Source organism: Callithrix jacchus, chromosome 7 (assembly GCF_049354715.1).
Source record: "Callithrix jacchus isolate 240 chromosome 7, calJac240_pri, whole genome shotgun sequence".
NCBI classification, from domain to species: domain Eukaryota; kingdom Metazoa; phylum Chordata; class Mammalia; order Primates; family Cebidae; genus Callithrix; species Callithrix jacchus.
Window position 1 is genome coordinate 148,065,883 of NC_133508.1, and position 14,450 is coordinate 148,080,332.

General features: G+C 55.4%; 1 protein-coding gene across 11 annotated transcripts in view; it reads left to right on the forward strand.

Moving 5' to 3' along the window:
- Positions 1–1,933: 1,933 nt before the first annotated feature.
- The window catches only part of KCNC4 (potassium voltage-gated channel subfamily C member 4), a 72,187-nt gene continuing 59,670 nt past the window's right edge, over positions 1,934–14,450 (forward strand). For all 11 annotated transcript variants that reach the window (XR_013520334.1, XM_035252432.3, XM_035252426.3 and 8 more), the window contains exon 1: positions 1,934–3,818. Coding sequence is in view for 10 of the 11 variants with exons in the window: in XM_035252432.3 (XP_035108323.1) it covers positions 3,141–3,818 (678 nt within the window). In the remaining variant the exon portion in view is untranslated. The remainder of the gene's footprint in view (positions 3,819–14,450) is intronic.

A 14,450-nucleotide genomic window follows, 5' to 3' on the forward strand; every position in this document is an offset into this window, starting at 1 on the left:
TCCTGGTATTTTTCCCCGGCAGCTTTCTCCCCCTACCCATCTCCCCAGGTGTTCATCACCATCCACAAGCACTGTAGAATGAAAGCACCAGTTGGGCAGATTTCCTAGGGCAAGTGGCTGTTTTATTCACTGATGTGTTTCCAGTGCCTGGAACTGCTTCTGGCATCTTGCAGGTATTCAGTATGTATTCAGTGAGTGAATAAGTCAGTGGCGGGTGGGATACTATGGGGTTTTTTTCCCCTGGCCACTATACTCCCTTTCTTACAATGACTGAGTTCAGTTATCCTGAAGAATAGAAAGCAGGGGAGAGACCCTAAGGGACTTTACCAGGACACGGACCAGATAGGACTTGAAACTTATTCATTACAGATGATTTTTTTAATATTCTGTGGTTCCTTCTTCCTCACTCCAGCTTCTGGCCTGTCCCGGGTCTTCTCTTCCCAGTCACACTTGGGATATTTCTTTTCATGGCAGCAAACTCAAAGTCAGCTAAACTCTGAAATATAAATATCATTTTGAGGAGCAGGGACTGGGCACAAAGCAGGTGCCAGTAAATGTGTGTTTCTAATTAACTCACATCCCCTGCATATCAGTACAGATCATCAAAGATCACTGTCATTTTGGTTTTCTGGTCTCATTAATAATGAGACTTGCTTGTAAAACTCCCTTGCGTTGGCACTGGGCTTTTAACCTTTCCTGAGAGCACACATAGACCCTTGATTTTCCCAGTTGAGCTAGGTACTGCCTGATCCAAAAATGGGAAATGAGATGGTGACAGGTGTCTAGGGCAGGTGTGTCATTTCTGCCTCAAGATCTTCTGACATCATCCAGACAAGCATGGAGGCTGCCTGAAGCAGTAAAAAAGAAAAAGAAAACCCAATGGGGATTAATATGAAGATGTAAAATAGGTTCTGGACTTAACAAAAACAAATGAATCTGGAAGTTGCTCTTGGGATAGGGCCAGTAAAATCCAGTGGGTGCCTAATGTTTTGGGTATGGAAGCTTCGCAGTCACTTAGCAAACAGGTTCTCAGAGGCAAGCACGGTGGGAGCTACCAAGATGAAAAAATACAACGCCGCCTGTAGGGGCTCAGGGTTGGGGAGGGGAGACGAGAAATATACACAGGCAAAGTCAAATTGCAATGGGTGGAATAAGAGTAGAAGTAGGAGGGGTCACGAGGCAGGACACAGGCACTTCCTATGTGGCCCCCACAGCAGTGACAAGCAAAAGCTTTAATTCATGGCCTTTCAGGGTCACCCACCCAGCCCACATCCATAACCCATAACACGTTTCGCTATGAACAGAGCCAGAGCTACGGTTTCCTTCCATCGGGCCCAAGAGGCGCTTCTCTGTCCAAGGCCACCACGTCCCCCATTCCATCGCGGAGGCTGTGGTGGCTGAGACCGAGGCAGAGAGCATCAAGACTATGGGCGTCTTGGACTCCGTTGGGTCGCCGAGGCGCAGGATGCGGGGTGGGGTGCTCAGAAGGCCCCAACACTGTGCCTGGGAAAGGAAAGAGCAGCCTGATGCTCGCGACAGCGTCTCTACCCCCTTTCTTCCTTGGCCTTCCGTCAGCCGCAGTGAAACATGCAACCAGCTTGGCGAGGAGGGGGCGACGGACGCAGCAAGAGGAGACCGGCGGAGGTTAGAGGTCAGGGGTCGAGAGCGCTTCTGTGTCAGCGGGCTGCAGTGGGAGGAGCTGCGGGCCGGGGGGAGGCGGGGAGCAGGGCCGAGAGGGACGGGAGCGGCTGCCGGCGGAGGCGGGCAGGGGCGGTGCGCTGGGCTGGGCACTGGCGGCGAGGAGGTGACGCGCCTCGGCGGGCCTCTGCTCCCGGGAGGAAGGCTGCGCTGGGCCACCGGGGCCTGCAGCGAGCCGGGTCAGCCCCGCCCACCCCGCCCCACGGAGGGCGCGCCTGGGTGAGGCGGGGCTCCCGAGGAAAAGGCGCCACTGGAGCTTGGCGGCCGCTGCGGGAGGCTGAGCTAGGCCCCCCCCCAGGGCCCCAGCCCACCGGCGCCTACGCGCCCCCTCCCCTCTGCCACCTCGCGCCCGCCCCCTGCCGCGCGCTTGCGAAGGCCGGCGCCCCACCCGGAGATGGGGAGACGCGTAGATGGCGTGGCTCCCGGCGCCGCCAGATCGCAGGAGCCCGGCGCCGGGGCGTTGCGCTGAAGCTCCCTTTCCGCGCTGCCCGGGAAGCCTGCAGGTGTCCTCGGCCACTCGGCCGCCGCCCCGGGTGCTCCTTCGCCAGTGCCCAGAGCCCGGCTCTCCCGAGCGGCCCCGCCCCCCAGGCTCGGCGCAGCGCAGGACGCCCCGTCTGAGGCCCCCCCGCCCCAGCGCGGCCCCCGCAGCCCTGCGCCCTGTCCGGCGCAGCTCCCAGCCGCGGACGCAGGACCCGAGACTCGCTCCTGCGGGTGCGCTTGTTTTCCAGCTGCCGCCTCGCCCTGAGCAGCCTCCGCCAGCCCGGCCGCCGCGCTCTGCTCTGCCCCGCCCGCCTTCCTCGCCCGGCGCTGGATTTATGAATGGGGGGAAGAGGCCACATGCCGCCGCCGCCGCCTCGTATTGACCGCACGCAGCCCGGGCCGGCGGAGCTCCGGCTGCCGTGAGAGCGTCGGCCCGGCCCCGGCAGCCGCTCGGAAGACTTGTTGCTGCTGCGCTGCCGCCGCTGCGGGGAAGCCGGCTGCTGCGGGGCTTGGTGCGGTCTGGGAGCCGGGGGGGTGGCTCGTGTGAGTGTGAGCGCGCGCGCCCCGGACCCTCACGGTGCGCTCGGACTGTGCGCTTCCTTGTCTTTGGTAGGGGTGAAGCGGGGGCGTGTCTCCGGCCCAGAGCGTCTGTGTGTCCCGTCCTAGCGGGGGACCGCGTGCGTGCCTGCTTCTGCCTCCCCGGGTCCTCCCTCTCTCTGCTTCCCTCTCTCTGGCGCTTCCTACCCTAACCCCAACCACCTGTGCGCCGGAGAAACCCAACTCCTCCCGCTCCGCGTCCCTGGGGGGGTAGGCAGGGGCAGGGCCACGCCGCAGAGGGGGCCGCCGCCGCCGCCTCCTGCCTCCTTCTCGTCTCCTCCCCTCCCCCCGTCTGACGCTACCTCCTCGGGAAGGGTGTTTGGAGGGCAGCGGCCGCCCCAAGCCGGAGCCCCGCAGCGCTTCTTATGATCAGCTCGGTGTGTGTCTCCTCCTACCGCGGGCGCAAGTCGGGGAACAAGCCGCCATCCAAAACATGTCTGAAGGAGGAGATGGCCAAGGGCGAGGCGTCGGAGAAGATCATCATCAACGTGGGTGGCACGCGACATGAGACCTACCGCAGTACCCTGCGCACCCTACCGGGAACCCGCCTCGCCTGGCTGGCCGACCCCGACGGCGGGGGCCGGCCGGAGACCGATGGCGGCGGTGCGGGCAGCAGTGGCAGCAGCGGCGGCGGGGGCTGCGAGTTCTTCTTCGACAGGCACCCGGGCGTCTTCGCCTACGTCCTCAACTACTACCGCACCGGCAAGCTGCACTGCCCCGCCGACGTGTGCGGGCCGCTCTTCGAGGAGGAGCTCACCTTCTGGGGCATCGACGAGACCGACGTGGAGCCCTGCTGCTGGATGACCTACCGGCAGCACCGCGACGCCGAGGAGGCGCTCGACATCTTCGAGAGCCCGGACGGAGGCGGCAGCGGCGCGGGGCCCAGCGACGAGGCCGGCGACGATGAGCGGGAGCTGGCCCTGCAGCGACTGGGCCCCCACGAGGGAGGCGCAGGCCATGGCGCCGGGTCTGGGAGCTGCCGCGGCTGGCAGCCCCGCATGTGGGCGCTCTTCGAGGATCCCTACTCCTCCCGGGCGGCTAGGGTGAGTGGCAGGAGCCCCGGTCTCCCCCTCGGGTCTGCATGGGGTCCCTGGTGGTGGTGGTGGATAGGGACAGGGAGGAGCAGGGACCGACTTACCTTACCACCGCGGGTTGTTCCCGCCTTCCTCTCAACCCTTCCGTGGCCCGCAGGAAAATTACACACTCCTACCCTCTCCCCTGCACGCTCCATCAGGAGATTGCACACACTTGACTTACTACTTGGACCTAGTCCCAGCTGCCTGCTTTGCCGCATCCCCTCCAGTGAGTGGGGTGCCCAGCTCAGCTCCTCCACCCACTTCTTTGGTCTGCACAGGCCGCCCTATCTTCGGCTGCCCTCCACTCCGCACAGGACTGCGGTCCTGGAGAGCTGGAATCTGGCCTTCTGCTGGGGGCAGGATTAAGAGGAAGGAAACTGGGGTGGGTTTTGTTAGATGCTTCCATGCCGTACCACCCCATTTACATCCTCCCAGCAGCTCTCAGTGTGCTCACAACTATGCACTTCAGAGAGGGGGACATAGGCTTCAGCATCTTCAGCTCATAAGAGGCAAAGCTGAGACCACAGTTCAGCCTCCTTTCCAGGCCTTCTTTCTCCCAGGGAGCATGCCATGCCCCCAAGGCTTCCTGCACACCTGGGATGTCCTGGCCTCAGCTGAGGTGAGAGCAGAATTCAACAGGAAGGGCCTAATGTTCTAGGTCCTGCAGGCTCGCTTGGCCAGTGGCCAGCCACAGGCTTCCTGGTGATACCAGATTTTTGTTGCCGCTTCTTTTCTTTCTGCTGCAGCACAGTCTTTCCAGAAAGCCCTGGTTCAGGTTACTGCTTGAAATGGGTGTATGGGGGAAGGTGGAAGCACGGATTGATTTAGGCAAGACCTAATCCCTACCTACCACCTCCTCCCCAAGTAAATCCAGTTTCCCTAATCCTTTTGGGTGGAAGAAGGGAATGGAGGAGATACTCACCCCATTATGCTTGGACAGCTAAAAAAAAAAAAAAAAAAAAAAAAATTCCTGAAGGATGACTTTAGATTCTTTAAAGAAGGAAAGCTCTGGGGGATGGTGTCTGATCTTATGGTCAGCAGCCTAAAGCCTGGCTAGGGTCTGTCTGGGAGACAGGAAAGGGCAATGTAACTTGTTGGGTCAGGGGACTGCTGCTTGCTGTGGAACCTGGTTGGTTCCTCTGGCACCCCAAATTGCCATGTTAATGAGTCTCAGAGCACCCTCCCTTTCCCAGCACCCTTGTGCTGGACTTCTTCCTAGTCACAGAAGAAGGCAGGGTAGGGAATGGAGGAACAGGCCTGCAGGGAAAAGCCAGGCTGGCATAAATGCCAGACCAGGGCAGATGCATATTCTGCCTGGAAGAGAAGGGAGGAGCAGAGGTCTCAGGGGCCATGGCATACCAGGCTGGGGCTGCAGGCAGGCACAAGAAGGCAGGGACCTTTCTCAGGACTGAAAACAAAACTCGAGGGAGTTGTCTGGGTTTCTTTTCTTGCAGCCCTGAGACTGGCTCAGAAGGTGAGGGCACAGTAATGCCCCTGGACTGAGTCTGCTGTGAGTTCTGTGGGCTTCTCATGTAGATCACTAACCTTGCTAGTGTTAGCACTTGGCTGTCTGCATTAGAGGAGAGAGACAGGCACACATCATTCAGACTCTTTCAAAGTTGGGGGTGGGGGAGGAGAGAGAGAGAGAGGGATGGGGAAAGGGGACAAATTAGAGAAGCAGGGATGAGATGAGGTGGTTAGGGGAGCTAGGCCCTATTTCGAAGCATTCTAGGATTTCTGAGGGTTTTTCACCTGCTCTTCTTCCCTCCTGGAATTCCAAGAGGCAGCCCATGTATCATTGACTTTATTTTCTCCCTAACTCACTATTGAATGCCCAAGCCAGGGGGCCTCTTTGAGTAAGCTCAGAGCCTGGCCTGCCCCTTGAAGTCTTCCAGGAACCCAAGGGGTTTTGCCCCTTTGACCTGGAATCACCTCAGCCCAGGCATTCCAGTTGAGGTCTTGAAGTTTGTGACCGGGCAGGGTTAATTCTTCCATTTAAACATTGAGTAAACCAGGATGCAGAGACATTAAGTTTCTTGCCAAAGACTTGAACTAATAGCAGAGCCAGGAAACCACTCCTAGTTTCCAGCCTCTGGTTCTTAATCCTGATGTGAATATCTGGATGGAGCTCTGGCCAGCACGTGCGCCAAAAGAGGACTTGCCTCCTGCTGAGGAGCACAGGCAAAGGCAAGCCCTCACCTGCTCCCCGGACATACAAGTGGGAATACATAATTTTTAAAAATTAATGAATAACTGCTCATTATTGAGCACCCCAGACAGATACATTGCTGTATATACTTTACATTAATCTTTAATCCTCCCAGTAATCCTAAAACCCGATGATTATCCCCGTTTAATAGATTGAGGGTGTGAGAAGGTAAACAACTTGCCCGACATCACACAGCCAGATAGTGGCCGGGCTTTGAATCAAAGCCAGAGTCCCTGACTCCTAAGCCTTTGCTCTTGTGATTACAACACGTTCTTTCCACTGAACTAGGCTCCTGTTGAGATGGAGAGCTTGTTTCTTACTCTGGCCCGAGAGGTGTCCTTCTGAGGTTCTGTACCTCCTGTGGCTGGCATCAGAAAACCCAGGGGCAGTTGGAGATGTGAGAAGGAAGACTTATTCTATTACCCTCCAGCCCTGAGAATATATGCCATATGGGGAGTTCTGGGGCTGCACTTTCACCCCTCCATTTGTCCCTGGTTAGTCACCCTGTCCCTTCCTTCCCAGCCCTGTTCCCCAAGATATGTGTGCTACCTTCCCTCGCTCATAGCTGCCTCTTCCCTGGAAGGGCCTGCAGCACTGTGGGGCAGTGGGCGAAGCGGGGCAGAGGAGCAGTGCTCTGCCCTGAGGCCTCCTTTCTCACACAGCAGCCTGGTCATTTGAGTAGTGCATTATGACAGGAGCAAAAGGATACAAATGGAAAGTGAACTGAGCTGATTATGAGAGCCCGTTGCCTAGCTACAGTCCTGGCCCAAGGAGCTGTTCCACTGGCAGGCTCCTGGGCTGGGATGCTCACCCCTGCTCCATTAACTGGCTGGGCCCATGGGCGGCTGCTGCTGGTGGTTCTGTTTCTGTGGCCTGAACTGGGAACAGGCACAAGGAGCAGACTGGTCCTGTCCTTGCCCGCCCACTGCCTGCTGCCCAGGGCAGGTGGCTCGCCGGGGTGCCTTCACAGCCCGAAGGGGCCCAGTGGAGCTTTGGCAGCATCCAAAGCTATAGAATCCTGCACCTTCTCTTCTGAGAGCAGACAAGAGGCCTGAAGAATGGGCCCAGGTTGCCCTTCCGCTACCCTAGTCTCCAAGGTCTCTGGGGCAGGGCTGGCTTTAGCTCAGCTGTCAGTCTTATTAAAGATTACAGTTCCTCTCCTTTGGCTAAATCAGTGCATTTTTCCTCTGATGTTTCCCATTTTTCCTGTGATGTTTCCCTTCTGAGTAGAGGAGGGGAACTCCCTGCACCAGGAAGGTAGCTCCAGCCAGGTCCTCCCCTTTGTTACATGTCAGTTACTATGTAGGAGGCTTGGCCTGTGCTTGGCCCAGGTGAGGCAGGTGTTGTTCACATCTGCATGTCAGTATACAGATGCCGAAACAGGCCTGATGGGGCTTGCTCAAGGTCGCACGCTTGCGGTAGTACTAGCGTCCAAACTCAGGTTCCCTGAGTCTAAGTCTGTGCTCCTCCTGCGGCCTCTTCCTGGAGAGGACCTCTGGCCTCTAGAGGGTGGCCCCTCACTAGAGAGCTGCTGCTTCCGCTCTGCTCTAAACTCTCCCTTTACTTCTCACTCCCTAGAATTACTCAAGTCTAACCTCTCTTCTTGCTGTGAAATTTCCATAGGAAAAATGAAGGGAGGCGTGGTTAGGAGAAAAGACTAGGGGAAGTTCTCTGGCCCAGGCAGAGCATGAAACCAAGGCCTTCTAGGAAAGGTGCAGTGCTCCATTCCTGCCCACCCCCTTCGGAAGTTCCCTGGCTTCTCTGGTCTGGGCATTGCCTGGGGTACAGGTCAGTGGTCATGACAAGCTTTAGAGTGAGGGCTGGGACTCACTGATGCTGTGCTGTCTGAGCTAGGGTGAGTCAGGAACCCCAGCCCAGGAGGGCAGTACCCTGGCTTTCTGAGCTCTCCAGGAGGGCAGTGCCAGCCTGCCTTGGGCAGCCCCTCTGCCCCATTCTTGAAGTGCAGGAAGGGGCCAGGCTGAGGGCTGCAGGCCTCCCTCCCCGTAGACCCTGCCCTCGGGGCAGCCTCCCATTTCCTTTTGGGTTTGTTTTGTTCTCCTGTTCCGAACAGACCATTTGTCTCTGAACATGTTGTCTCTGAATGCTGAGGTGTTTCTGATTGTCACATTTGGGGTGGGGTGTGGAGTGGGGGAAGGGGAGAAAATAAACGAGCTATTTTGGTGAGTTAAGGGAAGAGCAGGTAGGAGCAGAGCCAGGCAGCTTGGCTTTGGGGATAGGAGACCCTGGGCCCTTCACCTCCAACCATGGGCAGTATTAGCCTGGGATGCTGGGCACCAGAGCTCTGCACCACCCTGTTCCCTGTGTATAACTGACCTGCCATGACCTCTGCCCCTGCTCCCTGCTGGAATTTTCTTAAGGCTAAGGGGTGGTTACCTGGCCCCTAGCAAGGGTTCCTATCAGAAAGTGGACCTGGCTCACCCTGGAGGGCAGCAGAGGTCCTAAGGCCCCAGCCCCTGGAGGTATTAGTGGGCATACCCATGTCACTTTGTCCCAGTCAGTGGGTCTGATGACCTCTTCTTATGACAGTCTCACCAGGACCAGGAGAGAGAGCAGGCGGTCACCTTGGACCCAGTCATTCTGAAAACACTTACTGCGCACTTTCTATACACATGTCAGACACGTGGGGTTCTAGAAATCCAAACATGAGTCAGAGGGGGTCCCGAGTTAGGTGGCGTAAGTGGCAGTCGAGGGAAATTAGGTGACAAGAAATGGCAACAGTAATACAAGATGGGTCATGAGAGGTGCCATAGGAGCCATAAAAAAATAAAGTTCAGTAGGAAGTGAGAGGATGAATCGACAAATGCCGCCTCTACGTGGGATGGGGTTAGCAGGGCTGTTCAGGGAGGCGCCCACAAAGAAATAGAAGTTGAGCTGGGCGTGCCTTGCAAGATGCTGACTCAGCGCCCTTTGAGAATTTTTAGAAATAGGCACGTTATAAATAAATATGTAAATAAATAAAATTTTACTGTGGGTAGTGCTAAAGCATGCAGCGTTAGGGAAAGGGGGAGTTTTGTGGTCAGGAGGCCAGCCCAAGCAGAGCGAGGACAGCATAGGCCCCGGACGGGCAATAACCAGGAATTCCGTTTGACTGAACAGTGGGTTCTTGGATAGTGATCTGGGCTAGACTGAATTCCTTCTGGGACTGGGACTCATTTGTTCTGGGCAAACCAGAGGCCCTGAGAGGCCCCAGGTGCTGGCTCATCAGAGGGCAAGCGTAGGTAGTGGTGGGCTCTGTACACTGGGACCAGAAGGTCGTGGCTCAGCACAGGGTGGGGCAGGGCCAGGTCCTGTTCTTAAGGGTGCTCGTGGAGGGAAGAGGAGGGGATGTTTCTCTACTGGGACCTGAGCCTTAGTGCAGGCCCTCAGCCAGGAGCCAAGGTTAGCTCAGAGATGCTTTGTTTGGCAGACCCTCTCATTTCCTGCCTCTTACCCGCAGGGTTGCCCCACTGTCCTCCAGCACTGCCTGGGCATGAGGATCTGGCTTCCCCAGAAGGCTCAGTCCCTCACCCCATCTCGCTAGATCTTACTCTGCCAGTGTCTTTGGCTGTGTTCTCAATTTTCGCTTCTCCTACACTTCATCCTAATATAGGTTTTTGGGTCTGAGTCTCCTTATGTTTATGTGTCCATCTGTCTCCCTGGCCCTTCTTCCCTGGGCTCTCCCCTGCCCCCGCTGATTGTGTTCAGTTCCCAATGATTGGTGTCTGTCACCTCTCCCCTTGACCCAGCCTGCCCCAGATTCCTGGAATGCTCTAGGCTTTGTGCTGAGTTTTGCGAGTATTGTTTCTTTGCATCTTCGAAACAACTGTACAAGGTAGATACTGTCCTCGTCCTCTCAGACGTAGCAAGCAGATTGTAGCCCCCGGGCCTTTGTACTACTTGTCCCTTCTGCCTTGAACTCTCTGGGTCTTCCTGTGACTCACTTCCTCACTGTTGAGGGCTGTTCAGGTGTCATCTTGCCATTAAGGCCTTACCTGACCTCTCTGCTGGAAGCAGCTCCCCTCTCCTCACACCCCTTGTCTCCTTTTTCTCTGTATTTTTCTCATAACACTTAGAACACCTGACATACTGAGTGTTTTGCTTGTTTATTTGTTAACAATCTGCCTCCATTAGAATGTAAGGTCCAAGGGGCAAGGGTGGTTGCCTGGTATTTTCCCCAACACAGTGTCTGGTACGTAGTAGGTGCTCCTTCTTCCATTTTATAGATGAAGACCTTAAGGCTTGGAGAGGTGAAGGAACTCATGCAGGGTCTCATAGGTAGTCAGTAGCAGAGTCCAACTTGAACCCGGAAGTGTGTGACTTCACATTTCTACAAGGACTGTCCCCCGGTGGGGTGGTGGAGGACGCTGGTAATAGGGCTGAACACCTGGGCCTTTGAAGATGGGCGGGTTTTCAACAGGGTACAGCCAGCCAGTGTGTCTGAGGAGCCCAGGGGGCGCAGGGAGCTGTGAGGAGAGGCACTCTCCAGCATAGAGGATGGGAGCCTACTGTCCAGAGTGCTGAGACCCTCCTGCATCCTTCTAGCAGGAGAGGAAGTGCTGCTGGTAGAGCCAGCTCACTGGCAGTTTTCTGCTTAGAAGCTCTCACTTCCAGTAGAATCCATGCCCTTTGTGGTGGAAAGAACTAACAGCTTCAGCCATGAAAACCAGGACAAGTCACTCCTCCCTGGGCCTCAGTTTCTTCATCTGTAAAACAGCAGAAATGGAGTTGAACTGGGTAACTTTCTCAGTCTTTTTCACTTCTAAAAAGCAAAGATTCTGTGCTATTTTGGCTCCAGATTCAGCTCACCTTCAAAAGCTGCACGCGGGGAACCCCACCCCTCCTCAGCTCTTGCCTCGGTTTTATGGAGCACTTATTGGGTGCCAGGCATTTGCCATGAGGCTCATGTAATTCTGCAGTAACACTGAAGCAGGTACTAGTACTGTCCCCGTGTTATATAGAGGAAACGTGCAGAGAGTACATTTACCTGGGCTAGTGGCAGGGCCAGGATGAGGAATCCAGGAAGTCTAAACCTGGGGCCAAGGCTTCTAGTGTAGCGTTCCTTAGCTGTTCTCTCCCTTTAGTCTGTCCACACAGGGGCACATGAGAGGGAGGCTCAGATGTCCACGCCAGCTCTGTAGGGTGGCAGGATGGCCCAGCGGGGAATGAATAGAAGGCTCGAGGCTGAGGCTTTGGCCTCTAAGCATGGTGGTGATGCTGCAGCCGCCTCTTCTTCCCTTGGCCCCCTTTTGTGCTAGGAAGTCAAGGGAGCTGTGAGGACAGAAGCAGTATCCCTGCCCCCAGAGGAAGGCCTGGTGAAAAGCGCCATTTGCAAGCAGGATCAACCACCTATGAAATAGTTCAGTTTGGGAGCCACTTAGGGCAGAAGGGAATAATTTGGGCCCTGAAGGGGAACTTGTAACCTCAGGACCCACCTGGAGCAATGTGCCACAGCTCAGGCCGCAGCTCTGTCTCCTTGGGGAGTCAGGGCTTCTTGGGGCTTGCTGGGTGCCTGCTGCCCCAGCCCTGGAGAGGCCACAGTGAAGACTGAGGCCCCACTAAGGTTTCAGCAAAGGAGGAGGGGATTGTCCCCTCCTGCTTAGTCAGAAGGGCCAACTGGAAAGACCTTTGGGCTGAGAGTCAGGCGACTTGGCCTCAGTGTGATCCTGAGCAAATCATCTGCCCTCTCTTGTGCCTCTCTTTCCCCTAAAAAATGAGCACACATGGCCACTCTTTAGCTCCCCTCCTCTTCTAGAGGGTGGAGATGGAGTATAGCAGTTAACAGTAGATGGGACAGTCTTGGGTTTTGAAAACAAAAAAAGCAAAGGTGAGTGGACAGACAGGAATCCAGGGGGTTGTTCCCTAATCCAGGATGCGGCTGGTACCCACTGGACCTGAAGGACTCTCTTGCCTGCTGCAGAATGAGCCCATGGTGGTGGCAGTTGAGGAGGGCAGTAAGGCAAGCATCCCTGCTGTGAGAGGATGGCCAGGGCCACACTGGCCTCCCTCCCTCCCTCCCTCCCTCTGCTGAACTTGTTTTTCCAAGTCACTAATTAACTTCACGCTCAGTCTCCCAGGTGAGTCTGCTCTCCTGGCTAACTTTTCCTCAGAGAGCCAGCTTCTGCTTCCCGTGTTTCCTGGCAGAATTGGGTTATGCTGTCCCTTCCCCTTACCTCAACCTCTCTGCTTTTCATGGGAGAGGGTGGTGCCAGGACTGGATTCCCAGCATGACCATGACCATGGCCACGGACAGGCAGTTTTGCCAACTCACCTCTGGATGGCCATGGAGAGCCCACAGGCTGGAGCCATTTACTTATTGCCCGTATCAGACTGTATTGACTTGGCAGCCCCTTTCTTCAGAGGAGAAGAATGAGGCCAGAAAAGGAACTTATATTTACTTTCACTGGGGAGAAATGGGCAGGAAAAGCTCCAGCAGTGTTGTAAAATAGAGAAAGTGTGTGATTGTTTTTTTGTTTGTTTGTTTGTTGTTTTTTGAGACGGAGTTTGGCTCTTGTTACCCAGGCTGGAGTGCAATGGCGCGATCTCAGCTCACCACAACCTCTGCCTTCTGGGTTCAGGCAATTCTCCTGCCTCAGCCTCCTGAGTAGCTGGGATCACAGGCACACACCACCATGCCCAGCTAATTTTTTATATTTTTAGTAGAGACGGGGTTTCACCGTGTTGACCAGGATGGTCTTGATCTCTCGACCTCGTGATCCACCCGCCTCGGCCTCCCAAAGTGCTGGGATTACAGGCTTGAGCCACCGCGCCCGGCCGTGATTGTTATTACACATGCATTTCATTGCCATTCATCCCCGGACCCAGCCTTCTCCTAACATGCTGTTTCTGATCAACCCATCCAAGTTCAAGTGTAAATGAGGTACATCGAGGTGTGTGATGGGCGATCTGTCCTAAGCCCAAGGCACACATTCCTGCGGGTGAAATAGCAGCCGTCAGGGAGCTAACTGGGAACAGGATCAGAGATTCAGAGATGGCTTTCCCAGGCCTGTGACTTGACCCTGCCTGGGAGCTGGTGAAAACATTGTGGTCTGAAGAAAAGGTACAACCTTTGAAGTTAAACAGTTCTGAGTCCAAATCTGGTTTTCATCCCTTCTAGGCTGTGTGACCTTAGGCAAGTATGTAACCTCTCTGATCTTTCCGTTGCTCCTGCATAAAATGTGATAAGGCCTGCCTCACAGGGTCATTGGGAGGACTGAAGGCAATTGAAGTATGTACAGAGTGCCTAACAGTCCCAGGCACAGAAGAGGCAGCCGATGACTATCATTCCCAGATTTCCCCCTTGAACTTGCTCCTGCTCCAGAAGCCCTGGAGGCGCTGCTTCTTGCTTCATTTTCCCAGGTTCCCTTGTATTCTTCATTGGTGTTTTGTAGTATGGAGTACAGGTGTGCCCTCCCCATCCCAGTGCAGACTCCCAGGGAGGGAAACCTCTCTGAGTCCTCACTAGACAGGGGACAGGGACATGCCAGTGCCTGTCTACATAGCCAGATGGAAATCAGGGTGCTTCAGGAAGGCATGAGGATTACCAAGTGGCCTCGAGGCCACTGACCTACCTTACCCACCTATTTAGGCTCAGCCATCTGGTCAAGGAGGAAGTGCAGTCCAGCCATCATGCGGGACAGGCAGCAGCAGGAGACATGAGACTGGACCCTGTCAGTGGGCACCCTGACAGTGGTGAATGGTACAGCATGAATAACACATGAAGGCTCCGTAATTGGTGTTATTACACATGCATTTCATCTCCATTCATAATGATTGGACACTTAAACCCAGCCGTCCCTCTGCCGCGTGCTGCTCTCATCCTAGCCGAGATCCCAGCAGCTGTCGGGATCAGCCCCTGCCACTCTGATGCTGATGAGTGTGGTTCCTTTTTCTTTGGAGCTCGAGTTCCAGGAAATGTCTGTTTGTGGGAAGGAGTGGGACTGGTTCTTGTGATCAGACCACCCTGTCAACTGCCATGGTGCATGTCATCCACTTTCAGGGACTTCCTCACCGTCTAGGCAGTCAGCAGGGACATCCTGAGGTGAGAGGCAGAGGAGACGATGGCTCATAGGCTCAGCCAGCAGAAAGTGGTCTAGGGCGATTCCTTGCAGCATCCTGCCTCTGGGCGTCCCTTCATACAGTGGATCCCAAACTGTAGTGCACATTAGGGTTACTTAGAAGGTTTAGTAAAACATTGCTGGACCTTACCCTCAGCATTTCTCACTCAGTAGGTTTAGGTAAACTTTGAAATTTACGTTTCTAACCAAAGGACCAGAGACCTAATGCTTCTAGTCCAGGACCACACTTTGAGGACCGTTGCCTTAAAACCTAGTTACTGCAACTTCGGTGCGTGGACAGAGCCTCACCTGAGTGCTTGTTACAAGTGCAGAATC